At 54.2% G+C, this 25,385-nt stretch overlaps 1 protein-coding gene across 1 annotated transcript in view; it reads left to right on the top strand.

The window, feature by feature from the left end:
- Nucleotides 1–25,385, top strand: part of LOC107322800 (chromodomain-helicase-DNA-binding protein 6-like) — a 71,041-nt gene that overhangs the window by 3,007 nt on the left and 42,649 nt on the right. The window contains 1 exon segment of the mRNA XM_015881235.1: nt 19,795–19,850. Coding sequence (XP_015736721.1) covers nt 19,818–19,850 — 33 coding nt within the window. The 5' untranslated portion in view covers nt 19,795–19,817.

Raw genomic sequence — 25,385 nt, 5'->3', positions numbered from 1 at the left:
TGAGCAGCGAGATGGAGGCTTGATGTGGTGGGTTCTCAGCACCCCAAAAGAATGGGACAGCAAGACTTCACCCTTGGAATGGTGGCAGTGCAGCAGTACTGCTGTGCAGCCCTGAGCTCCGGTGTTTTGCAGGCAGGAGCCAGCAGGGAGTAATGGGGCCGTGGGGAATGGCCCAAACCGACAGCAAGAAATGTGCTCTGTGGGTGTCCGCCTGTGACACGAGGAGGTTCTGATTTTGCTTTCTATTATCTCAGGCTGGTGCAACATGTTTTCCATGTGATAGGACAATGCCTTCAACTTTCCCTTATATGGGAAAATCTGGTGTGCAGCCTACTAACCCGCCAATGTGTGGCTATTAATTTTTAGCATTGTTACGGTGCTGGTGGCCGGGCAGCCAAAGCAGCAGGAAATACCTGGGCTGGGGCAGGTCCTGAGGTCGGGCGGGATGTCTGGGGAGCACGCTGTGGGTGCTGCAGGAGGTGCTGCCTGATGTGGGACTCCTGCTGCGGGGCTCCTGCTGCCTCTGGTGGGGCCGTGCCTCTGGTGGGGCCGTGCCTCTGGTGGGGCCGTGCCTCTGGTGGGGCCGTGCCTCTGGTGGGGCCGTGCCTCTGGTGGGGCCGCAGCTGTGCCAGGCTGGTGCCAGGAGGTCAGTGAGATGCTCTGATTTTTCCTCTGGAGAGGAAGTGTTACGTTGAGGTTAAGGGGTGCATGCTGATCTGTGCTGCAGCTGCTACCTCTAGGGGTTTCCCAGCCTGTAACAAGTATAGATCCTGCTCTAATGGGAGCAATGCACTCCTGTCCAGAAGAGAAAGCAAAAAGTGTGGGAACTGAGTGTCTGGTCCCCACTGGATTTGTAGTGCAGGCACTGGAGGCTGCCACCTCACATTTTCCAGCCCTGCTTTCCTTGCGAGGGATGCTGCTCAGTAGCAGTCTGATGATGGTGTTATTAACAGCGGCTCAGCACACACGTAGCTTGGGAGTTCTCCTTACTGTATTCCTGCCTTTGCCCTGACTGAATGGTCCTGCTGCTGCACCAGTATAGGTACTTTTATCTACTCAGGTTCTTTATGTTTTTCAGCTGCATTTTAACTGATGAGATTAAGCATTTGTCTCTTCTGTGCTGAAAGCAGGTGAAGGTGAAGCTTGTATGTGCAAGAATTTGCAGAATACTTGTTCTTCCTCAATGTTACCCTGAAAGTGTGGGATATGTGAGCCCAGTTCTGCCTGAAGCAGGAGGAGGCAGTGCCGGACAGGCTGGAGCTACCTGGCCCCATGCTGTGCAGCAGCAGAGCTGTGTGTCCCTGTGAGAGGGGCAGGGGGAGCAAGGTATCTATCTCGTGGGTTCAAGCTGCAGCTGGGAAGCTCCTGCACAGGAGTTCTTGCTAGGAGGACATGCAGGAATGTGCCGGGAGGGACCCTGAGGCGAAAGCCTGCGCAGGGAGGTGAGCTGGGCTGCAAAACCTCATGTCCTGCATTGAAAGTGTGCCGTGGATTATGAGAAGGGCTGCAGCTACAGCCGTGAGGACTGCAAAAGCTCTCCTAGGATGTGAGAGCCTCCCACAGGGAATTTCACTTTGTCTTTGAAGGAGGAGGCAGTAATGGAAGGACTGGCTACAAGGTACTGCATGTTAGCAGCCACTGCTGAGAACTTCAGTGACTTGGTATTGTGCTAAAATGCACTTTTGTTGCATGGACACTGTTGAGTTCCTCCAAAGAAGTTCCATTTGCCAAAGCACCCATCAGCTGTCATGGAGGCAGGGAGGGAAGTTTTTTTCTTGCCAGTGTGTTTCTGTTTTTCATCTTGTGCTGGATCCTGTGCCCACTGCTCCTCTGTGCAGGTGACTCCCAGCGTTAGCGCTGTGCTGGGTGTGCATCATGCAGGACCAAGGGGATGCCAAGTTACCGGGGATGTTCACTTTCTTGCCTTATAGGTAACAGAAGTATTGCTTCTCCAAGAAATACTAATGTCTTGTTATATATATGCATTGAGGCAGAATTAAAGTCAGTCCCGAATACCAGAATAAACTTTAGTGCTTTGCTGTGGATGTGCTGTGAAAGCTGCTATTTTTGTATGAACTGCTACCTTCTTCAGGACTTGTCTGCAGGGCACCTTTAATCCCAGGTGTTTCATTCTCTTTGGTTGAACTTGCAATGGAGTTAAAATAAAATGAAGTGTGTGACATGCTACTTGATGGAAGATCTCACTCATGTGAGCAACATTCCTTGGTGACTTCTATATATGTGCATGGTGCATCCCAGCTGCACCCAGCAGGATGGAGCGGCCTGCAGCTCCTGCCCTTGTCTGTGTGCTCCTCTGCTGCTGCTCATGGCAAAGTCCTGTTCCTCAGAGCTGTCAGTCCCCGCAGAGTGCCCCTCTCCAGGGTATCGGAGCTCTTCCCAGCATGCACTCTCGTGCATGTATAAAGGCAGGATTCTCTTTCACGACACACAGCAGCAGTGCCCTGTTTGTTCTCAGCGCACTGTGCTGCAGGCAGGCTGGATGCAGCACAACCTGTGTGTCTGTGGGGGGGCTGAGATTTGTGGTTCCCCCGATTCCTGAAGAGGTGGTTACAGATTTGTGGGCCGGGCCCTGTGCCCACTCCAACTCCTTACTGGGGGAGCAGGACTTTCTGCCTGACAATAACAGGGCTGGAGCTGGGCCAAGTCCACATCATGCTTCTGGAGCAGGGAGTGGGCTCATGCGTCTGGGAGCCAGAGGCAGCAGTGGTCGCTGTTGGAGCTGTCGCAGCTGCTGTTCCATCCAGAGTGGCCTCCTGGAGCCCCCCCAGCTATACGAGGCCCTGTGTGTGTTTGAGGAGGTGCAGCTGTGCACACATCTGGCAGGGCACTGAGCTCTGGCTCTGCATGCGCTGCTCTTCAGCTCCTGGTTGGGCTCTGCCAGGTGAAGGTTGATGCTGGGGCTGAGGAGCTCATGGCCTGCTCTGCTCTGGGAATGCAGGGTCTGTTGGAGCAGGACCACGTTTCTGGGCCTTGTTGTGCACTGCTTCCTCTGGAGATGCCTCACTGCCATGAAATGCAGGAGGTGTGGAGGCCTTACTGAGATGTCTGTTTCAGGAAAGGGTCAGAAATTAGTTGCTCGTCCAGGTACTGAAGGAGGAGAGACCACATTAGTATGGGCCTGTGAAGGCAGTAAGTGTGGGCTATGAAGCGAGGCTGTGTGGCAGTGCTGCTGTGTCCAGAGGCTCCAACCTTTCCTTCATAGTGCTGCATGTCAGAGGAGATGACAGTTGGTGGGCAGCAGGGACAAGAGCATGGTGGCACTGCAGTGCAGGTGATGCCACATGTGCCAGCTGGCAGGGGTGCTGCCTTCTGCAGCTGTGCCCTGGGTGGGAGCAGCTCAGCTTCCTGTAGCAGCTCTCCTGTGCTGGAAGGATTGCTGTGCACAGAATAAGGAACTGCAGACACAGTGCTCTGTGGTAATAGCAGGGCAGCATGGGCTGCGCTCTGCTTCTGGGCACATGCGGAACTCCAGCTGGGGCAGGAAGGGGCTGCTCAGTGTGTGCATCTGGTGGTGGTTTACTGGCCGTGTTTTTGAGCAGGTCTTCAAAAAGGGTACTCAAGCGTATAAAGGAATTGTCTATGACTGAGGAGGGTTCTATGCCCTGTGCTGCTGAAATCCAAGCACTCCCACAGGAGGGACTGATGAATTTTTTTGGCACTTCTCTCTTCCTCTCATGCTGGAGTTCCTGGGATGGCGTAAAGGACACAAATACAAGGAAGCATGGAGATGATTGAGAGGGATGTCAGCTTACAGATGGTGCCTGAACTCCGGAGACTGTTCTTCAAAGTAGATTAAGCTGAGATTGTGAAGAACTTGTATCCCAGAGGGTTATAATTTATAATCAGCTGAATCCCTTGGAGGTAAGCACCAGCTGAGTTACAGCCATGGCAGAGCAAAGCAAAGCAGCTGGAGTGGAGGCTTGGATGCAGCCAGCACAGCCTGGAGGATGTTGGCCTTAGGACCATGAGCAGCCTGGGAGAGGCACTTCAGCTTTGTGCTGGAACAGAAGAGTTTGCTACATTTTGCATTCTCTCCTTGTACTTTAAGTAGTCAAGGAACAGCCCCGATGCCGCAGCATGCAAGTTCTTGGGCCTGTAGAACAGCAGATTTATCTGTTGCTATTTTGGGCTGATGTTTGCTAGTTTCTCCAAGGTTACATAGGCGGACCAGATGCTATGAGCTGTGGGACCTCACCACGGCATGCAGCAAACCCTCAGGCCATGGCTGTTCAGGACAGCACCTTACTGGCTCTAGCACAGTGGCAGGGTGTGGGCAGCCAGCCCCCGTCTGTGTGGGGGTGGGGGCCTGCGGCTACATCAAGCTAGTGACCTCTGGCTGTCATGGTGGTGCTGGAGATGTCCTGTGCTAGGGGATGTTCTCCCGGGGTCCTTTTTGCTGCCCCTCCAACCTCCACCCACTGTGCAGGAACACAGACCAAGCTGAGCAGTTTTCATCACCTTAGTTTTGAGACCTGTGGGACGGGGCTGGCAGTGCTTCTTGCCACTAAAGAGGGCTACTCGCTCACCAAACACTAAAGTACAGCTTGAGGCCTTCAACATGCATGGTGAATTCAGGCCTGCCCTGTTCTGCCCACCACTACCACAGTTCTCTGGTTCCTGAACCCCAGGACTGCAGTATGAGCCCTCACATGTGGCCTTGCTCTGCACCCTGCCTTGGGAAGGCATAGGGAGAGCTTAAAGCTGGCTGCTGACAGCAGCAAACAGGACTGGGGGCCACCATGTCTCCAGGCAGGTTGTGAGCAGGGAGTTTCAGCTGGAGAAGACAGACAGAAACACCGGGAGGAGCAATCTTTGGGGAGACTGGGCTCTGAAGTGGGCTCAGTGTCAGTGTTTGGAGCTGCTGTGCCATCCCTGCTGGGGGTCTGTATTGGACTGTCAGGTGTTCTCTTCATCCATCCGCACAGCCCAGGATTGAGGGGTATCACAAGTGCTTCCTCGTCCTCTCAGCAGCCCCGCTGCATAGGCTGATTTTTATCCCAGTTCTACGGTTGGAAGGCAGAGGCACAAAGGGCTCTGATTGCCTTTGAGGAGCAGGCTGCAGAGTGGCAAAGCAGCTTTCTGACAGCTTGAGTTTGCTGTGCAGGATGTCAACAACAGCAAGAGAGAAGGACGTCTGCTTTCAGAAATTTTGTCATTTTGTGACTGCCTGCCTTGGGACGGCTCTTAGATGCGTGGCTCTTGGGCAGCAGCCTTACCAAAGGTTCTTACAACTGTGTCTGTCGAGACCTACCGGGTGAGATGTCTGTTGCATACCTGCAGCACTGAGAAAGGTGCTGTGGGCTAAATCGTGTGCCTGGTGGCATCTGTACAGGCCCTGTGACCTTGAGGGTGGCCTTGGGCAGCTGACTGAAGCCTGAAGAATGCTTGGAGTCGAAGATAAAAAGGATGAGGAAAATGTGCTGAGTGCATGGGCGCTTGTTTCTGCAGAAACCTCCATCCCTCCTGGTGTCTAGAAAGCATCTGGGTGCTGGGCCTGCTGTAAGGAGCCTCCAAAGAGGCCAGCTGGGACCTCAGCCCAAACATTCAGGGTTTTGGGGTGCTGCTGGGAAGAGTGGTCCTTCTGTAGGAGTCAAGTCTGGGATCCCATCTCTAACTGGGGTTACCAGTCATCCACTCCATGCATTCTTCCAGCATGAAGAGCGTGTCCTTGGAGCTGCTACTTTGCCTGTTCGCACCTAAAATTTTGTCAGGGCTGCATTGTCATATGTGTGTTTTGATCCTCGGCTTCATGCAGCCTCCTTGGCAGCCTTTGCATGTGCCCATTCCTTGGGCAGGTTTGTGTGCAGTCTCTCGATGAACAAGAGGGGATGCCTTCCTGCTGATGAGCCTGGCAGCTCCTGTGGCACAGGGCACCACGGGCAAGCAGCATGGGGTGCAGCATACTGCAGGCTGCTCAGCCACAGGATTTGGAGTAGGAAATGAAATCCTGAGAGCACAGTGGAAGAGGTGGATAGGCTCCATGGTCACTGGCGTGTCTGTTCCCTGGGCATGTGATTCATGTCCTTCCCTTGGCTTGCTGATGGACGTGCTTGGGCCTGTGAATAGCTGGAGGGAAAACATGGTGCTGGTGGCATAGAACCGTCTAATTACAATTTGGCAGCCGGGGTAGCTTAGGGTTCATTTTGCCTATGTGGTGGCCTGGATTGAATGCTGTACCAGTGTTTGTTTGCATTTAATGGGGAGTGAAGGTCTGGAGAATGCTGTGCTTTGTGGTGGGCTTGGGCAGTGTGGCGGTAGGAGCTGGAGCGCCGCACCCAGCTGCCTGCAGACATGCATGCCCTGAGCTCCTGGCCCTGGCTGCAGGGCTGGGCAGGCTGCTCCCGCTCCCTTCTCTCCCTTGCCTGCACAGGTACAGAGCTGCAGGGGTTAGCTTTTGTTTTATTTTCCTTCTGCTTTTTTGCCCTGCTAATGCTGAAGATTAAAATCCACTGCCAGAGGCTTATGAGCAACTGTGTGGAGTGAGACTCAGCCAGCTGGTCGAAGGCCACCGACATCGTCCTGGGAAACTTGTCCCAGTCCCAGCCACTTCCCAGTGCCAGCAGTGCAGCTGGCAGCAGGCATGTCCCTGCTCTGAACCGCAGCACTGCAGGCTGCTCAGAAAGGCACTGAGAGCTGGGGCTCAGCAGCTCCGGCTCCATCTCCCCCACTTTGGCAGCTGTGTGCTCCTGTGGCTGCTGGCTGCCCAGGCGGTGCTGCTCTGGGCTCTGCTGTGTGCCTGCAGTGAACAAAACCAAGGAGGTTCTGGCATTTATACAGCTTTCCCTCTTGCAGTTGGTCTCTGTTTGCTGCTATGCTCGCTGGAGTCTCTGCAAAGCCTCTGTCCCCAGCCCCGTGGCACTGCATGTCTTTGAAGTAACGGCTGAAGGTCATTGTGGTTACAGTCGTGAGTTAGGAACTGCATTTGAAAACTCCTAAAAGGAGCTATCACCGTTTTTGCCACGTGAGCCTGATGGCTGGAGGCTGCACTCACCCCGCTCTTGCTCGCTGTGTGCCAGCACAGCCTCCCTGGAGTGTGGGCAGTGGCACTGTCCCATGTGCTTGGACATGGCTGCTGCTCCTGGACTGGGGGCTGCCTGGGGCCGAGTGCTGCTGAACCTGTTTGTTGGGGGGAACGCTGTGCTGGGAGCCCTGCGCTGCTGTCAGTGTTGTGTTCCTTCTCCCATGGCGTGAGGAGGCTATGGCTGTTCCTTGCCTGCCCCATGGGGTAGGATGGAGCTAGGTGCACTGGGGAGGTGTGTTTGGTAGGACTGTCACATGCATTGGTACTGTTTAATTCCCCCTAATAGTAATAGTAATAGTCTCGTGTGGGTTGGAAGGGACCTTAGAGGTCACCTCTGCCTTTTCATTTTGTTTTTTTTAAGCTGAAAATATTCTAAGGACAGAAGGCTGCTGGGAGTGCAGCTCCACCTGCCCTGGGGCCCACCGTGGTGTGCTGCTCTGCATGCCTGCTCTGGACATGTGCACCCATGTGAGATGTGTTCCCACCTGGCTTTGGTTGCTCTCTGCCCTCTCTCCCCTTACTGCTGTCCTGTGTGTCCTTGCTCAGGAAAGTAGGGTCTGTGCCCCCGTCCTGCTGGAGCCTGGGAGCAGTATGGGGTCCTGGGGGCAGCTTTGATGCAAAGCATATTTGGCTGCACAGTAAGGTTGGGATGCTGGAGGGGTCTGGGTCTCTGCAGCTGTGTGTGCAGAGCTGGGAGGCTGCCTTGCTGTATCCTGTGCTTGGGAAGGAAAAAATGTATGCCAGAGCTGCCTTGCAGCAAGCTTGCAGGCTCCCCAGCCCCCTGCCTCGCTGTTGCTGCTTCTCTCTCACTAAACTACTGGGTTATTTTTAACTTGGAAGAATTACAACCCAAGATTTGCATTCTCTCCCCCCAGCAGAGGGCTGGAGGCAGGATGTGGGGGAGGCACTGCGGAGGGCTGGGAATGCAGCTCACCGCCCCACAGGATCTGTGCCATGGGCTCACGCCCCAGCAGCGCTCTGCCTGCTGGGCCCCGTGTGGAGACCAAGGACTGCTCCTTGCCTGGGCTCTCAGTATGGCTGATGTGGAGCAGCTGCAGCCGCACAAAGAAGCCCCGCTGCAGTGGGCTGTAGGGAGTGAGCCTGGTGTGGGGCTGCTGCTGCCACAGCCTGCAGATGGGGAGCTCCTGGCGGGGCTGGGCACCTCTGGAGCATCCCATGGAGAAACTCTTTGGTTCTGAGCGTGCTGCGGGGCTCTGCTGAGCCATGCTGAGCTGAGCCTGCTGGAGGCTGGATGGGAGGAACTGGGAGAAGTGTTGCTCCTTCCCCCTCCCCTGGCTCTTTGGGGTTTTGCAGGTAGGTAATGCATCAGCCCCAGATCAATCAGTAGGCTGCAAGGTGAGCAGGAGCTGTCTCATCTGACGGCAGCGAGGTGCCTACACAGAGCCCCTGCTTCCAGGCAGCCTGCAGGGTTTAACAGCTGGGTTTCTCTGGGTTGCACCACAGATCCTTGGTCTGTGAGCTCCCAGAGCCCCATGAGATGAGACGTGCTTAGGAACGGGGGCAGGTGAGGGAGTGAGAGCCAGACAGGACCAGGGTGCTGTGTGCCTGTCTGTCAGCTCCTTGGTGACTTGGAGAAGGGTGCTGGTCAATCCGGGTGGTGGATTCGGGACAGGGTAGGTCTGGAGCTCTGCTCCTGCTCTGTCCCAGGTGGACCCAAAGGTTTCCTCCTGCTGCCCGCATGCAGTGTGAATGTGTCAGGTAGGACAGGTGGCTGCTTGGTGCCTGGGCTGTGCCTAGTTCTTGTCAGCTGCAAATGGTACATAGCCCTGACCTGTCCTCGGCAGTGTTAGTGCCTCAGCTCTGCAGAGGTGAAAGGCTGAGGCCGCACATGAAGCCTGACCCTAACACAGAAGTGACGTGGGCTGGCTGCAGTCCTTGAGCCCAGTCACTGCTGGCAGGTTGGGACCCAGTCCTCTTGGCTCATCTCTTTTCCTCCAAGCTGTGCCCAACCTTTGAGGAGCTGCGCTGCTTTCTGTGGCAGAGCAGAGCTGCTGCTGAACATCAGTGATTTCACAGCACGGCTGTGCCATTCTCATCTCTTCTTTGTCTTGCTGCCTCTCCAGCTTGTCCTTCGGGGCTGAGTGTGACGTGCTGTGCCTGTTTGGGATCTGAATTTTCAAGGCATCCTTTTCATAATCAAAGCTGTGGGAGGGAGGAGAAAAAGAATCCACATGATGCTTTGGAAGCGAGGGAGGTTTGCACCTCCCATCTGGTGGGAAGCATCACAGGGTTTTGCAGGTGTGATGCTTCTCGCTGCCTTTGTGGCCACGGCCTTGGGCTGCTGCCTGCTTCTGCTCTGTGCCACTCCACATCATGGGAGCCTGAGGTGTGTTCCTGTGCCGGGGATCTCGAGAAAGTGGAAAGAGGAGGTTCTGGTGGGTGTCTGAGCACTGGTGTTCCTGGCACCCATGGTGCCCTTCAGGAGGTGCCCTGTGAGCACTGCTGGATCCCAGAATCCCGTCTCCTGGCACGCTTCGTGTTTCCGTTGTGAGGAGCTGCACACCCCTCTTGCTTGTCTGTCTGAAAAGGATCAGTGGTCTCTGGGGATCTGGCACTTGGGTTGGTTTTTGTTATAACTGCATACGTTGTTTCCTGGCTGCAGCTTAGTTCTGCAGATAAAAATCTGTTTGCTCTCCCCTTTGAATAGGGAAGCCACCTGCCTCTCACAGGCAGCTGAAAATGGCACTGTGCTGCAGGGATGTGTGTCTAATAAAGCAAAAGTTTCTTGTCCATTCTCAATAAGGAGCTTTCCTGGGAAAATGCCACTGCTTTCTGTAGACACTGAGACCTCTGCTTTGTCTGAGTTTGCAGCCCCTTTGGCTGGGGGTGGGAGGCACATGGCAGGGCTGTGCCCACGCCTGTTGGGGGCAGCTTGGCTTCCTCGGCCACACCACAGGTGTGATTTCCCCACAGAGAGTGAAAGTTGCTCTTTGGATAATGGTAAGGAGTAAAACTTTCTTTCTGGAGCACCTCTGTGGCAGGGGGCAGTTGATGCGTTGGGCATTTGGATCACAGGACTCTTAAAGGGATATTGGTGAAAATGTGCAATGAGGGAAGGATAGCCTGAATCCTGAGCTCGTGCTCGGCCTGTCTGTGGTTACTGAGGGGCCTGGTCCATTGTTTGGTGCTGTCCTGGGGTCATGCCCAGCAGTCAGGATGGGCTGAGGGGTGCTGGGTGTATATTGGGGAAGTGATGGGGCTGTGCCATGCTATTCGTCTCACTGCTCTGGGACTGTGCACTGCTGTTGGGAATCAAGCCCCAAGCCTCTGTACCATATGCATGTCCTGCTGGCACCCTAAGGACTGGTCTGCTGGGCTGAGCCCTGCTGCTCAATGAGACATTGTGTGAGGGCACCTCTGGTGGGTGGCAGGTATCCTGGTGATCGCAGGGCTTGCATCCCTTGGTTTTGGATGTGCTGTGAGATCAGCTGGAGCTCACAAGTGAGAGCCCACCAGCAGCCTCCCAGAAAGCAAGTAGGGCGTCACCTGAGAGCAATGTGGATGGCGCAGACTCATCCCATCGCCTGCTCTTGGAATACATAACCTGTAGGCACAGTCTTCTGCTTGTTAACACATGCAATGTTCTGAGCTCGTTGGTTGTGAAGATCATCAGACTTGTGGGCCAGTCTAATTACAGCTCATTCCCACAAGATACATTTTAATATAATTCCATCTTAGGTGGTGTTGGTGCTTTGTGTGCTGGAGCTGCTCTGCACAGCTGGCTCTCACTGTTTTGCAGTGCAAATCTTTGCAGTGCCTCAGGCTGCCTTTTTTGTAAGGTTTCAATGAGAATGAATGTTGTTTTTGAGGAAGAAAAAGGCAGAATTTGATGTTTTACCTGTCCTTGTAAAAATTCAGCCAGCATCAGCAAAGGATCAGTCTGAAAACAAACATTTGATTTAAAAACAATGCTGTTTGTCACTGTGCTCTTATTCCCTTTGCACCTGAATGAAGGTGGGCAGGATCCTGGTTGTAGGGCTGCTTTGTGTTACTCTACATGGAGAAGTTGTCTTTTTCTCCAGCCCAGCCCTGCTTTCCTGCTGAATGAGGATGGTACCCCACTGGGCATTGCACACATGAAACACTCCTCTCTTCCCAGCATCTCAGCAGCCCCCAGTTTGCTCTGGCAGCCCACTCCTAGGAGCTGAACAGCAGCTCTCATCCTGCAGTCCTGTCCCTTGGATATGCCCCTGGAGCCATTTCACAGACCAAAGGCTTCCCCTGGCGTGGGGCTCCCAGCAGCATTTCCTTTTGGCAGCTCCTTTTCAGCACCCCTCTGTCAGCAGCTCTGGGCTTTCTCTATCCCAGCCCTGTCCCTCCCTTCTGGAGGAGTGGCAGACAAGACTGCAAAACCGTTTCCAGCCCAGAGGTTTCTCTAAGCCCAGGTCTCTTTGCAGCTCCCACTTGGATTTGGCAGCCCATTTCCAGTTGGTTCTCTGTGCTGTCCCTTCCCTCAGTGGTACCCTAACCCTAATTTGAAAGCTGAACCTTTTGAAGAGACTGCCGTGGAAAAGATTATTCCCAGCCATGGTGTCTTGACAGCCCGTTTCCACCTTCTGTCAGCCTTAGCCCTAGCCCTCATTTTTGGTCTGAGCTCTAGGTGTGAAAACGCAGGTGGAAGCTGTCCCAGCCCAGCTCTCCTAGCAGCCACTTTTCCAGCCATAATCCAGCTACAGCCCAGCTCTCTGTCCCAGCCGCAGCACTCACCTTGCTCTCACTTTCCTGTAGAGCAGCAGGAAAGGCCCCGTGACCGTTGCTATGACAGTGACCTCCATCCCACCATTTCTCTTGGTAGCCCCTGTTTTGCTGTTGAAGCCTCAGTCCAGGCTCAGCTGTAAGCTCTGTCTTCCATCATTCAACCCTAACTATTGTGTGGAAGGCTCCTTGAGGAGTGCTGTGCTCCTGGCAGCCCTCAGCTCCCTGTGGCTGCTCCCTGCCTTGCTTCCCTGCCAGCCCCAGGAGCCCATCTGAGCTGTAGGGACATACTCCAAGTCATTTCCTGGACTGATGCTTTCTCCCAGCCCAGCTCCCTTGGCAGCTCCCAGGTACTTTTCTGTCAGCTTTCAGCCCTGCTCCTACTACAGCTCGGACTTTTTTTTTTGACTCGGTGTCATCCTACCATGCAGGGCGATGGAGGATGCCTGTCGCTGTATGAAGGTGCCTCTCCCTGGGTTTGGATCCAGGCTTTGGGTCTGGGTGCTGCTGCTAGCATGCAGTAGGGTCAGGTAGGGCTCCTCCTGTACTGCAGCAGCAGCTTGCAGTTCATCTGTCAGTGCTTGTGCTGCCTTCCTTGTGTTCTGGAGCTTTTGAGTGCTTCAGCAGCCATCCTATGGTCGCTTCCTGGGGAGAGGCTCTGCCTGGGACACAGTTGGTGCCACTGAGCAAGGAAGAAGCTCCTGAGCTGGCATCACATGTGGCCATAAAGAATGTCAACAGCTTCATGAGCGTGATGGATTTTGCAGCCCGTAAAGCAGTTTTAGTGCTCTTGTGTGGCTGTTAGAGGTGACCTGTGCAGGTTTCATGGCAGAGGAGCCAGGAGTGGGTTGCAGAGCAGTGAGGGGTGTTGGTGCTGGGCTGGTGCTGCCTGTGCTGGGACTGGGCATGCTGCGGCTGCTCGGGGAGGGCAGAGCGGGTGGGCACTGCGGGAATGGGGCAGGCAAAGGGTTGGATATTTTGTTTTCCTTGGGTGAAACTGTAGCATCCTGGGTGTGCTGGAAAATGGTTTAAGAAAAGCAGATCTCTCTTTGAAGCATGTTCGTTTTCTTAGAACTAGCAAGACTGTGGAAGAGTGGCATGCTGAGAGCTCTCCCTCCTGCCTGCCTGTCCTCTGACCCGGCAAAGCTTGCAGAAAGGTGAAGGCGGCCCTGGGCTGATCCCCACAGTTGATGGAGCCATTGTAGGAGGCAGCAGCTGGGCTGGGCACAGCATGGTGCTGCCCATGAGCTGTGTTCCAGCCGTCCTGCATCCCTCCTGCCCACAGGAGCTGCACTGGAGCAGAGCTGTGCAGGCCTTGCTGGAGCCACCTTAGAGCTCAATGTTATGTGAGGGTCCTAGGTTCAGGAGACCCCTAGGTTCAGGACCTAGGGGTCCTGATAGATGAGAAACTTAACATGAGCCAGCAGTGCGCTCTGGCAGCCCGGAAAGCAAATGGGATCCTGGGCTCCATCAGGAGAGGGGTGGTCAGCAGGGATAGGGAGGTGATCGTCCCTCTCTACTCTGCTCTTGTGAGGCCCCATCTGGAGTACTGTGTCCAGGTGTGGAGCCCTCAGTACAAAAAAGATATGGAAATTTTGGAAAGGGTCCAGAGGAGGGCCACAAAGATGATCAGGGGGCTGGAGCACCTCCCCTATGAGGACAGGCTGAGGGAGTTGGGTTTGTTCAGCCTGGAGAAGAGAAGGTTGCGAGGTGACCTCATTGCAGCCTTTCAATACCTGAAGGGAACTTACTCCCAGGAGGGGAGTAAACTCTTCGAAAGGGCTGATAATAGCAGGACTAGGGGAAATGGTTTTAAGTTGAAGGAGGGAAGATTTAGGTTGGATGTTAGGGGAAAGTTCTTTACTAGAAGGGTGGTTAGGTCCTGGAACAGGCTGCCCAGGGAGGTTGTGGATGCCCCGTCCTTGGAGGTGTTCAAGACCAGGTTGGACGGGGCCCTGGGCAACCTGATCTAGTAAATGTGTATGTTTGGTGGCCCTGCTAGGCAGGGGGGTTGGAACTACATGATCCTTGAGGTCCCTTCCAACCCGGGTAATTCTGTGATTCTGTGATTCTGTGAGGGGATGAGTATTAGAAATTACTCATTCTTCTTTGGCGAAATGAAGCACCTCCCATGCTGGAAGCCGGACAGCAGGGTAACACACGGTGCCATTGGAGCTTTGTGTGCTGCTGTGCTGCCCCAGGACTTGTACAGACCAATGCAGCAGGAAAATGCCACTCGCTGTGGCTGCAGACCTTAGCAATGTGCTATGTAAATGAAATTCTTACTAGAGGACATTCCTTGTGAGTTTGTTGTCCTTTAAGTTTCAGAATCAGACAAAAAATGTGCTTATCCTGTGAAATTGGGGGACTGCTTTGAATGCTGACTTTGAAACTGCTCCAAAATACATTTGAACTTACTGAGACCTGTTTGGTGGTGAAGGGGGCCCTGAAGATCTGCGTGTTCTGACACTGAGGTGTCCTGCACTGGAGCACAGTCTCTGCAACCCCAAGATAAAAAAAAATACTGCTGAGTCCTTCCAAATTTGCCCTGCTTGTTTTCAGGCAGCCTCACCAACTCCTGTAAGCAGCAAACGCACAGTGAAACTGCTGATTGCAAGCAAAGGTTTGCTGTGGAAGTCTGGATGCAGAAGGGCCTCATGTCTCATCATTTTCAGCTTCAGCCAGGCTTGTGACTGGCCTTGCTCTCAGTGTAGCCCTAGGCACATGGCATGGTGCTGGGAGTCAGGGCCTATGTCTCCTCCTTACTCTGTGTGGCACCACTGACCATCTTGGCAGATGGTGATGCCAGAGCTGTGCCCAGGGTGATTCCACACAGCTCCTACCAACAGAGCTTGTGTTACATGTTCACTCGATCAACCATGTGCTTTGTTTCTCTGATTCAGAGCTGCTGTAGGAGCCAGAAAGGATGTGCTGCCTGCAGAGCTGTGGAACCCTTGCCTGGCAGGTGGTGGCTCACTGGTGGAGCACTGCAGGGCTGAGGTGGGAGCTACCGAAGGGCAGGAGTGCAGAGCAACTGCAGGAGCTGCTGTGGTGCAGCGGGCACTGCAGAGTGCAGCTGCTGCTTCCAGGAGTGCCTGGGTGTTGGTTGGCACCTCTTCTGCTGCACACAGGGATGGATGTTGGATGTTGCTGGGTACAGGTGGTGTACCTGCTGCTCCAGCACATTCCAGCTCTGCTTTGCCCAGGCGCTTCTTGTTCTCCTGCAGTCCGGATGCTGTAGTGTGCATCTCCTAACTGGACATCAGGTCTTGTTGCATCTGCACATATGAATGGAGTGTGTTGCCCAGCCTGTGCATCAGTTGCAGATTGCACTTGGGGATGTGTGCGTTTTGTTTGCCCAGTGCTAGGCTTTCAGCAGATGGTGTTCAGCAAGCAGGAACCTGGATGCTGGAGATATTGTGTGGTAGAAAGTTTGGGAAGGTGCTTTGGCTGTTGTGCCAGGATCCTCTTCTCCTGAGATGCAGTGGGACATAAGCAACAGCAATCTGTCTGTCCATCAGGTGCAGTCCTGACAGCAGCCCCAGTAGCAGCTTTAGTTTTGTCCTAGTGGGTCCTTGCACTTCATGGGGCTTCCCTTCTGCTGCTGCCCATGCTGGTGTTGATCCTAGCTCACAGCCTCTCCCTGCCTGCTGCAATCTCCTAACATTGTTGTTCTTTGACTGGTACCACAGGTGTGTCAGCACGCTGCCTTGGTGCTGCGTGGTGTGTGTCACAGCCAAGGCTCTGTGCATCACAGCTGGCAGCCTGGGTGCCTTGTGAGCGCTTTGCCTATACGGGCTGACAGGAGCTAGCCTGGGGCCTCACCTGTTACTGCCTTCCTCCCCAGACCTGCCTGGGGCATTTCTGTAATGTGTGTTCAGAGTTCTTCAGTAGCTGTGTTCTGGAGCAGGGAAGATATGTCTGTCTCTCTTTGGCTTTACAAGTCTGGACCTCCTCCAGTTCTCTGTACCTTTGCAGTCAGCTTATTTTCAACACCCCTTTTCACGTTTTCTTGGAGCTAATCTTGAGAATCTCTTCTCCCATTTCTAAGGGGAAACAGAGGGGCACTGCTGTGCAGGGCCGTGCTCTGATGGAGCTGTGTGATTGCTCCCCGTATGAGCCAAGGTAGGTTTGTGCTGGCAGATCTGGAGGTTAGAGCGCTGTGTGTCTGCAGGATGCTTGGAGCTTGTGAGCCTCATCCTCTGCACTGGGAAGGTCAGTCCTTCCGCTGCAGAACAGAACCCAGCCATTCATGTGAAGAGCCCAGAGCAGGGAATGGCACATGGCCACTGCTTGGCTTTGGGATGGTGTTGGTTCAGATGTGGAAATTGCCGATCATGTTTCTGGCTTGTGCACAAGTGCTCCAGCTCTTGGAGAGGCAGAGGTGTGCATGCCAGGAAGTCCAGGCGTGATGTGGGCTCAGTCTGATGTAAGGGATGTTGTGCTCTTGCAAAACAATAAATTCTAGGGAAGATGCTGGTAACCTGATGTGCCCCAAATTGTGTAACCGTGGACGTCATTGCTCGCAGCAGATGCTTTGTAGAGGCCGTGCCACAGCAAGATGGGCTGCTCACATAGAGGGACAGCACAGCTCTTGGCACCGCTTTGCGCTGTCTTTAAATGCAACCAGACAGCTCTGAACGCCCTGCAGGACCTGCTGTGCTGCAGGACATGCCTGTCTGGGGGTGGCCATGCCTGCTGGGCTGGCAGCGCCAGTGTGGCACTCCTAATGGGTACAAAAAGGCAGAGAAACTTGAGCACGGAGTGAGAACTGCCATTTGAGATGGTGGCAGTAGAGCTGAATCTAGCAGCCTGGAGCACTTAGATGGAGCATAGTTAGAACATGTTGATCTCCATATGAAAAACATAAGCTCATTTAGAAAATTGGGCTGCCTCTTTTGAGATTAGAGTTTCTCTTTAATCTGCAAATACTTAATTAGCATGGAAATGGCTAGCTAAATGGGGCTGGCAGTGTATACATCCACATGGCAGAGTGGTGGTACTCCTTGGCAGGTGGTGGTGAAGCTCCAAGGCCAGGCCAGGTGCTCAAACAGCAGACACTTTAGAGCATGAGGCCATGTACAGACAGATGTGGCCCTTACCTTCCCCCCAGCTTGGCCCTGGCTGGTGTTGGTGGATCCATGGGACTGTTACCATAACCAAGAAAACTCTCCAAACCAAATGATAGTTTAGAAAGCTGACACTGGTTTATTACAGTGCTGGATGCATAGGGATCTCACCACAAAACATGTGCACCCTGGAGCTGAATCACCCTCATTATGTACATTTGCATCTTTGAACTTAAGTCCTTTGGTATGTGGACCATGAGGAACGTGTGTCAATGGCAGCTCCCTGGTGTTTGGATTCACATGTAGCTGCTGTGGCTCTGGTCAATGGCCAGCTCTAAAAGCCAGGAGCACAGAATGCCCGGTGCTGTGGGCCCTGCGAAGACCCAAGGGGTAGCTCTGAGTGTCAGGAGGCCAAGCACCTCTGCTGATGCTGGCAGTGACTTTGTCGGGCTTTTCCTTATGCTGGAAGGGCTTTGCTCTTTGTCAGAGCTGATATCTCTGTTAAAGCTGTCTCCTCTGGGACTAACAAGCATCTCAGCTTTGATTTTCCAAGACAGATGCATATGCTGGCTTCGGTGCTTTGGAAATCAGCTGGGCGTATTGTACGGCTGGTGCTGGGTATCTACTGGAATCAAGAGCCAGGGCACAGCAGGCCTGAGTCTGTGCTTGGAAATGCTCCTTTTCATGGTAAGGGCTTGGTCTGCACAGCTCTGTCCTGTGGCTGTGGCCTGTGGGGACAGCTCCTGGGCTGTCTCCCTGCCAAGATGTGTGCCAAGAAGTGTCCCACATGCTTCACAACATTAGTCACAGGAAAACAACCTCCAGTGTCCCCTCTTGAACCTGTTCGCTTGTCCCCTTCTGTCCCTGAGTCCATTGAGAGCCTGCCAGTGACAGGCCAGGTGCTTGCTGGCCACTGCTGGGCTGCTGACATGTTTCCTGCTGCCCGCTGGGGCTGCCTGCGACCTGCCACACCGCAGTGAGCTGCAGGAGCACTTTTTGGTACTAACTTTTCCTTGGGAAAAGCTCCTCATGGACACTGTGTGTGCGTATTGTGCATGCAGCAGGGTCCGTGCCTGCTCTCTGGGGAAATGAGGCATTGGGAATGGGCAGCCCCAAGGTGGGGCTGGGATGGTGCTGGAGAGGGGCTGGGTTAGTGGGAGGCCAGCAGTCTGCTGTTGGGCTCTGGAGCAGCCACTGGCTCTGTGGACATCTTGCATAGCACCTCCTGGCATCCCCCTGCCCTCTTGTTCAGCTGTTGGCACCACCTGTGTCTAAAGGAAGCTGTACAGAAAGTGGTGTTTGTGCTGGTACAGTACTATGCGTGTCTGATCCATAATGCATCATGCTTGTTTTATTTGAATCAAAGACCATGAAGAGCAGGAAGAGAGTGCTAGTGCCTTCAAGAGTTGGAGAGCCCAGGTCCATCTTCTGGGCTACCTTAAAATAAAATTTGAACGAGAGGCTGGGAAGCAGAGCCAGGGCTAAGAACATCTCCAGCCTGGGGACCTGGGGGGTGCTGGAGGGGCACAGTCTGATGGTCAGGAAGGAGTCAGCTGAGAGTCTGGGAGCCTCCTGTAGCTCAGAGACCTCTGAAAGCTGAACCAAACCCAGATTTTAGCATTTCTTGCTCTGAGCAAACACTTGGGCTGGAGCTGCTCTCTATTGGAGCCTGGCAGGATTGTTCTGAGCTGCAATGGCTGCTCAGCCTGACACTTCTGCCTGGGCCTTCGTGGGCAGCTGTGCATGTCAGCCCAGCCTGTGTGAGCTCCCTGTCTTCTGGGCTTTTTGGGCCACGTCTTGGTGGGCAGACAGGACTGACAGACTTGGCTGTAAGGCAAGAAGTTCCGCTCCATCCCATCCAGATGTCAGCAAAATCCTCCCTGCTCAGCTGGTGGCACTTGGGTGCCTTTACTGCCACCCAGCTTGGCTTGCTGCATAGCCAGGGTGGGAATTGGAAGCCTTTGGCTCTTCTCACTGGTGTAGCAGGGGTGAGCTGTGGAGGCTGGAGAGCCAGCGTCACCATGTGAGATTGGTCTCTTCTGATACTCCCCACACTGGGCTCTTGCACTGGGTGGAGCCCCAGCAGACCAAAGGGGAGCAATGGTTCTGGGTTGTGGTAATGTCGGTTCCCAGCTTGGAGCCTGTGCTGGGAGGAGAACTTCAGCACAGGGAAGGGGAAGGATTAGTGGTCTGTGGTGAGCCCTTGTGCCATACTGTGTGGAGTGGGGTTTGCACAGTATGGGAGGGAAATGAGACACGTTTGTGGAATCTGTGTCTCAATGCTCGTCAGATGTTTCTGGGCTCCTTGGCTCCCATTCCTAGCACTGTGGAAGCAGACAACTGCTGGCCCTTGGGTAGTGTCTGCTGAAGCGGGGGCTCTGACAAGGCCTGCCAGCTCTGTCGGAACACCATGGAAAGGCTGCACTGGGTAGGGTGTGGGGCTGAAATTACCTTGTGTCCCCTTGACTGTCCCTGTGGTGAGCAGCTCCAAGCCAGGGAGAGCAGCATGGGATCCAGTTGTGCTTCCTCGCTGTCCCTGGCTGTGGGAGCACGAGTAGCTCTCACCACCAGGCTTGCTGGGCTCCTGCATCCTCTCCATGGATTTCACACTCCCATCAGTGCAGCCTGGCACAGCCAGTTGGTTTGCCTTTCCCTTTGCTTCTGCAGGGCTGGCAGCATCTGGCCTGTCTCCCAGGTCCTGGTGTGGGGTTTGGGTGATTGTGGACTGGAGGGCAATTCTGCAAGTCCCAGGTGCTCCACTTTGTGCTGGGCCTGTGAGTGTGAAGCTGGGTTTGGGTAGCACTGAGTTGCACAGGGTTGCACGGCCACGTTTCATTGTTGCAGCCTTATTCCTCTGGGTGGGACTGGGGTTTGCGCGGCCTCTTAGGGGCATGAGGTAGAAGGTTTGTGTGCCTTGGGATCACCAGTCTTTTTACTGTCTATTTTTTGTTGTATTGTGTCTTACAGAAATAACATTCATCCCTGATTTGATGATAATGAAAATACAGAAAAAAGACAAGCAGGTTTGTGACCCTCTCTCCTTCTCCTAACCCAGCTGGTGAGGCGTCGGGAGCTGATACAGTGTGTTGTTGCAGTGGATGTGTGGTGGGGAAGGGGCAGGGAGGGATTGCTGCATTTCCAGGGAGGGCCACAGTTCAGGATGGTGATATTTGACCAGAGCTGCAGCCTGGAGTGGATGAATCTTACTTGGGTGATTAGATATAATAGGATTTGTGTTCAGTAATGGAAATGCTCTTGGTTTGGTCCCGGTCCCTGTGTAGAAGCAGCCCTTTTTTCCTCCCAAATCACTAGTTCTGACTCTTGTTTGAATCTCATCACGCACATATTACAGAAATGCATGTTTGCTGTGATGGCTGCTAATAACGTAATGCTCTGGGGCTGACACTGCTGGGGAGGCTGGGGACCAGCACATCTGCAGTGCTGCAAGAGCTTGGCCAGCAAATCTTCCCTTGCTCAGAAATAATCCCATCCCACCGAGCTGCCATTTCCGAATTGCTGCATCAGATCATAACTACCTGCTGGTCCCTGGGGAGATTTATTTGCCGGCGGTCTTTGTATTAACCGTGTGCACGGGAAAACCTGACCACTGGTGCTCTGGGAAGGGGAAGGGACCTGCTACACACATGCAGACTGCCAGCAGGGTTGAAATACAGCTGGGGCTATAAAACAGCCCTCCCTGCCCTCAGCTGATTTGTGCCTGTGCTGCTTTAATGGGAAACCAGGAGGCTGAACACCGAGCTGAGGGATGGATCTGCTGGAGAGCACCAACCGGTTCTGTTCCTGCTGCAGAACAGTGCTGGGTGCTGCTCAGGGCAATGCTTTGCTGCTGTGGAAGGTTAGTAGGGAGGAGGAAGGGGGAAGGGTTTGGAAAAGGCGTGTGGCTGTGATATGAGATAGTGGCATGTGGAGGAAGGTGTGTGCAGTGGGCTGGTACAGTAAGGAGTTCAATAACTGCGTGTCCCAAAGGTGCTGTGAGGAGGCAGAGCTGGCCGCAAGCTGAGGGTGGGAACACAGCAGGACTGGGCTCTGCTGCCAGATGGGGCCTTGGGGCACACCTGTGTGAGACCCATCTGCCTGGTAGTTGATTCCCACACTTCTGTAGCAGCTTTGACTACTCTGTAAATGGGATTGCTGAAATGATGTGGGGTTTGAGCGCATCAAAACCATCCTCCCACATTTGGAGGTTTTTAAATAGCTTGGTTGTCAGTGCTTTGTACAACTGTCCCTACAGATCAAGTCTGGGTGGGAGATAAAGGCAAATTAGCACGAGGAAGAAGATGTAGGGTTGAGCTGGCCATCTCCTGTGCTCTGAACCAGAAGCAGTGTGGGACATTCCTTACGGCTGTCACACAGTGCGCTGCGGTGTTCCCAGGCTCATCAGCTCTGCAGGAACTGGGCAAAGATTTCCCCTTCCCTGAGGGCTCTGGGCAGCACTAACAGCTGCCAGGGTGAGCTCTGTGAATGGGAGGAGCCTGCCGCTCACCTGAGGGATCTCAGCTGGGCCATCACCCTGCAGACAACTGTTAGGGGCTGCAGGGGTTGGCAGAGTGCTGGCACCCTTTGTGTTGGTGACAGGTGCTGGGAGAGCTGTGGGCTTCCTTTGAAGTGTGTTCTGGATGTGCTCTCTGCAGGTCTCATGGGACAGCACCAGCTGAGGGGCTTTGTTTGGCAGTCAGGGCCTGCGTTGGCATGACTCTTCTTTCCTAACAGTGCCTGAAATTCCAGGGGGTTTGTCACCAGGCTGTGACTAACTTGTGAAACAGGTCACTTCCCTCCTGCCTGGTGATGTGACGTGCTGGGGTCCATTGCAGAGCAGGAGAAGCAGCAGGCTGTGGTTCTCTCGCATGCAGTACTGCATCCAGCCCTGGGGCTGCCGGCACAAGACAGATGCAGAGCTGCTGCAGTGGGTCCAGAGGAGGCCATGAGGATGCTCAGAGGGCTGGAGCACCTCTGCTATGGAGACACGCTGAGGGAGCTGGGGTTGCTCTGCCTGGAGAAGAGAGGACTCTGGGAGCACCACAGTACTTGAAGGGAGGTTATAAAAACTGTCTCCCTCCTATTTACACAGTGACAGGGCAAGGGGGGTGGCTTTAAACTAAAAGAGGGGAGATTTAGGTCAGATGTGAGGAGGAAATTCTTTAGCCAGAGGTGGTGAAGCCCTGGCACTGCTGCCCAGAGAAGTTCAGGGTGCCCCATCCCCGCAGGTGCCCGAGGCCGTGGCTGAGCCCTGGGCAGCTTGAACTGGTGGCGGGCAACCAGCCCACAGCTGAGGTCTGCGAGGACTCTTCCCACCCAGCCATGGGATTCTGTGATTTCCTCTGAGGTTCAGTGGCTGTGGCAGCTCCATCCATCCCTGGGCAGTGCTCCTGGCTGTGTCCTGCTCCATGGGCCCTGCTTACTCCCTGTCACATTAGCAGTTCACTGCTCTGACTAATTTCTGCAAAGCCCCCACTTGTTGAATAACCTGAGAAGCACTGAGCTAAAATGGGGTTATCCTGTGGTGCCTGTGAATCCCTACAGCTGCTGTCCGGCGTTTTGAGCAGAGCAGCACGTGTCTGTGGCTCCTGCCTGCCCTGGGAGTTTCTCTGGTTTGAGCCTGGGTGTGCAGGGGAGGCAGTGGGGGCAGTGGGGGCAGGTGGGAACAGCCTGAGCCTGGAGGCTCTGCTTTGTCTTTGATTCCAGTGCTCACTGCTTTTCCCTGAGTGTTATGGGTCTGTTTTAGTAAACTTTGATGTTTCCCCCACTGCAGACAATGTCAAGGGCAATAAACAGAGCTCACCTGATGGCAGCAGGATCTCGTGCAGGGGCTGGGGAACCCTGTGAGTGTTTGTAGCTCAGTCCCAAGCTGTATCTCTGGGCTCCTGGCATTGCTTCAGGTGAGTAGGGAGCAGTGGGAATGCGCTTCCCTTCCCACCAGCCCCCACAGCTCCCATCCTGGAGTGCTCACCCCACTGCTGCACATGACTATGTGCAGGGCCCATGACTCCGGCCTCCTTGTGCTGGTTGCTTGTGCTGGCTGTGCTCCCTGGCTGTGGCTCATGAAGCGCCTTGGGAACAGAGCCAGCCTCCACCTCCGTCACACTCATCCCGTGCTGGCTGTGGAGCTTGCTCAGAGACATGACGGAGGGTGGCACTTGGGTATTTTTAGCTTCTGCTGCATTGCATTAAGAGCTGGGAACAAGGGGTGTGGACAGCTAGTGAAAGGATGCACCAGGCCATGCTGTGCTGCTGGTGGGACTGCAGCTGCCAGTGAGGATGGCTTGACAGCTTGTGGAAATACTGCACATGGGAAAAGCTGCCTTCTGTATCCCTCTGGTGCCTTGTGGCTGGCCTTGGGGACAGGTGGGCAGAGCTGGACATGATGCCCACTGTCTGGGTGCTGTTGGTACTGCAGGGAGAGGCAGCTGGTAGGGGCATGGGTAAGCCCCTGGGTGTTGGGCTCTGCTTTAGGAAACCTGTGATGGACCCTTTTGTCATGGTCCCTGTTAAGGCTCCCTGTGTAGGACAGGTCTCTGCAAGGTCCAGGCCAGGCCTGGGGGTTGTCCCCATGTTTTCTTTTCCCAGAGGCTGCAGAAAAAGGGCACTGGACAGTGCTGATGCTTACAGGACACTGGAAGCAAAGGACAGCATGTGGCACAGCCACTGTTGCTGTCTGCAGTCCCTCACCCTGCAGGAGCATGCTGTGTGGGTGCCATCTAACCAAGGGAGCTGTGGATGATGCCCAGGAGAAGGGCTGGGGAGGTTCTCTGCTCTGTCCTCACCGCCGCCTCCCCTGGGGCCATGCCTGAGGTGTGGCCCCGTCCAGCCCCTTTCATGGGCCTGGGCCCTCTGCTCCCTGTGCAGGTGCTGGGCTGGCAATGGGTGCATACCAGCTCTGCCCCCTTCCCATCCTCACAGTGTTGGGCCATGAGTAGCCCCACTGCTGCCCCTCTGCCATGCTGGTTTCCCTCAAGTCCTGGGTAAAAGCGGGGATGTCGAGTCAAGCTGTGACTCCTAATGAAATAAATCAATTTCAAGTTAAGGAAACACACCACTAAGGCCCATCCTGACTTTGGCTTTGCCCTCTTATGAGGTCATGCAATTGTATGTGCCCTCTGTTCACTCTTACAGCCCTCTGGGGGGGTTTAAGCACTTCTTTGCTCCTGACTTTCTCTTTGTGGGTAGTTTGACACCTGGGAGAAGACTGCGTGCTGCTGCTGGGGGACTTCCCTCTACCAGATGTCATTTGTGCAAGGCTCCACTGGAAGTATATGTGTCCAAACTATACATAGAAATGTATTCTGAAAGTGTAAAATCATTACAATCTTCACCAATAAGAAAGCAAAAAACAAAATCAATAATGGAGGGAGAATTCAAAGGAACACTCCTAAGGATAAACATGGTGCAGGGAAACAGGAAGGGGGGTGTTGGGGAGGTCTGTGTAACTTCCCCCTTCCCTTCCAGAATACCCCAGGAGGAAACAGCAGAGCTCGCCTGGTCACACAGCTACAAAAGATGAGTGGAAGGCTGTTGAGTGTAAAAAGATGAGGTTTTTTTACATTAAAAAAGTAGTGAGGTACACATACTGGGAATTTAAAATAAACCCATAACAAGGCAGGGCTAAAAATATTTTTAAGAGTTGCTTGCTAAAAGCATGGATTCTAATAATAAGTTCTTCAAATATCTCAAGACCACAGCACCTTTAGGAGGGGCTGTGCTTGGAAAGCAGCTGGGTGGCAGTGGCACAGCCATCCCCTTAAATTGCCTTAAAATTACAGCTAACGTGACAGAAAGTAAGGAGAGCCTCTGGTGCCCTGGGAGCAGGACACGGCCGGGAGCACTGCCAGGGATGGACGGAGCTGCCACAGCCTCTGAACCTGAGGAAATCACAGAATCCCAGTACAGCTGGGTGGGAAGGGCCCTCACAGAAACCTGCTTGGACCGGCTGCCCCCCACCACTGCTGTGGGTTTATAGTGAGGGTGAGGTGTGCACACCGATACATTGCGCACAGATTCCGTGCTGATGCTGAGCACATTTTTCTCCAGGTGCTGTGGAAGCTGTGCAGTCCTCTGACAAGAGGCCTCTGTGTATGAATGGTGGGTTAAAGAACAGGATCTGTGTGTAGGAGAGCTCTTGGCTCTCGCGGGCAGTGCAGGAGCAGTATGTGCAGAGTGCTGTTCTGGCGCATGGTCCTCCTGCTGTGGGTTTGTGAGGTGGTGAGATGGAGGCAGAGCTAGGAGAGCTAAATAAACATCTTGCCAAGTAACACATAGAGGTACCACCATATCATAGGAGCTGGGATGGAAGGCCCCCCCAGCCCCACCCCTGCCATGGGCTGGCTGCCCCCCAGCTCGGGCTGCCCAGGGCCCAGCTGTGGACTCAGGCACCTGCAGGGATGGGCACCCACAGCTCTGGGCAGCAGTGCAGTAATTTGCAAAGAGAACAGAGCTGTACCCTCCTGCTGCTCCACGGTCCATCTTCAGTGCTGGGTGCTTTCCTGCTGTCAGCCCAGGGAGGTGGTTGAGAGATGGAGCAGCTGGTGTCCATGGAAAGGGAG

The sequence above is a fragment of the Coturnix japonica genome, chromosome 20 (genome assembly GCF_001577835.2).
Source record: "Coturnix japonica isolate 7356 chromosome 20, Coturnix japonica 2.1, whole genome shotgun sequence".
NCBI lineage: Eukaryota > Metazoa > Chordata > Aves > Galliformes > Phasianidae > Coturnix > Coturnix japonica.
The sequence above is the reverse complement of the archived record's forward strand: the minus strand, read 5'-3'. Positions and strand labels throughout refer to the sequence as shown.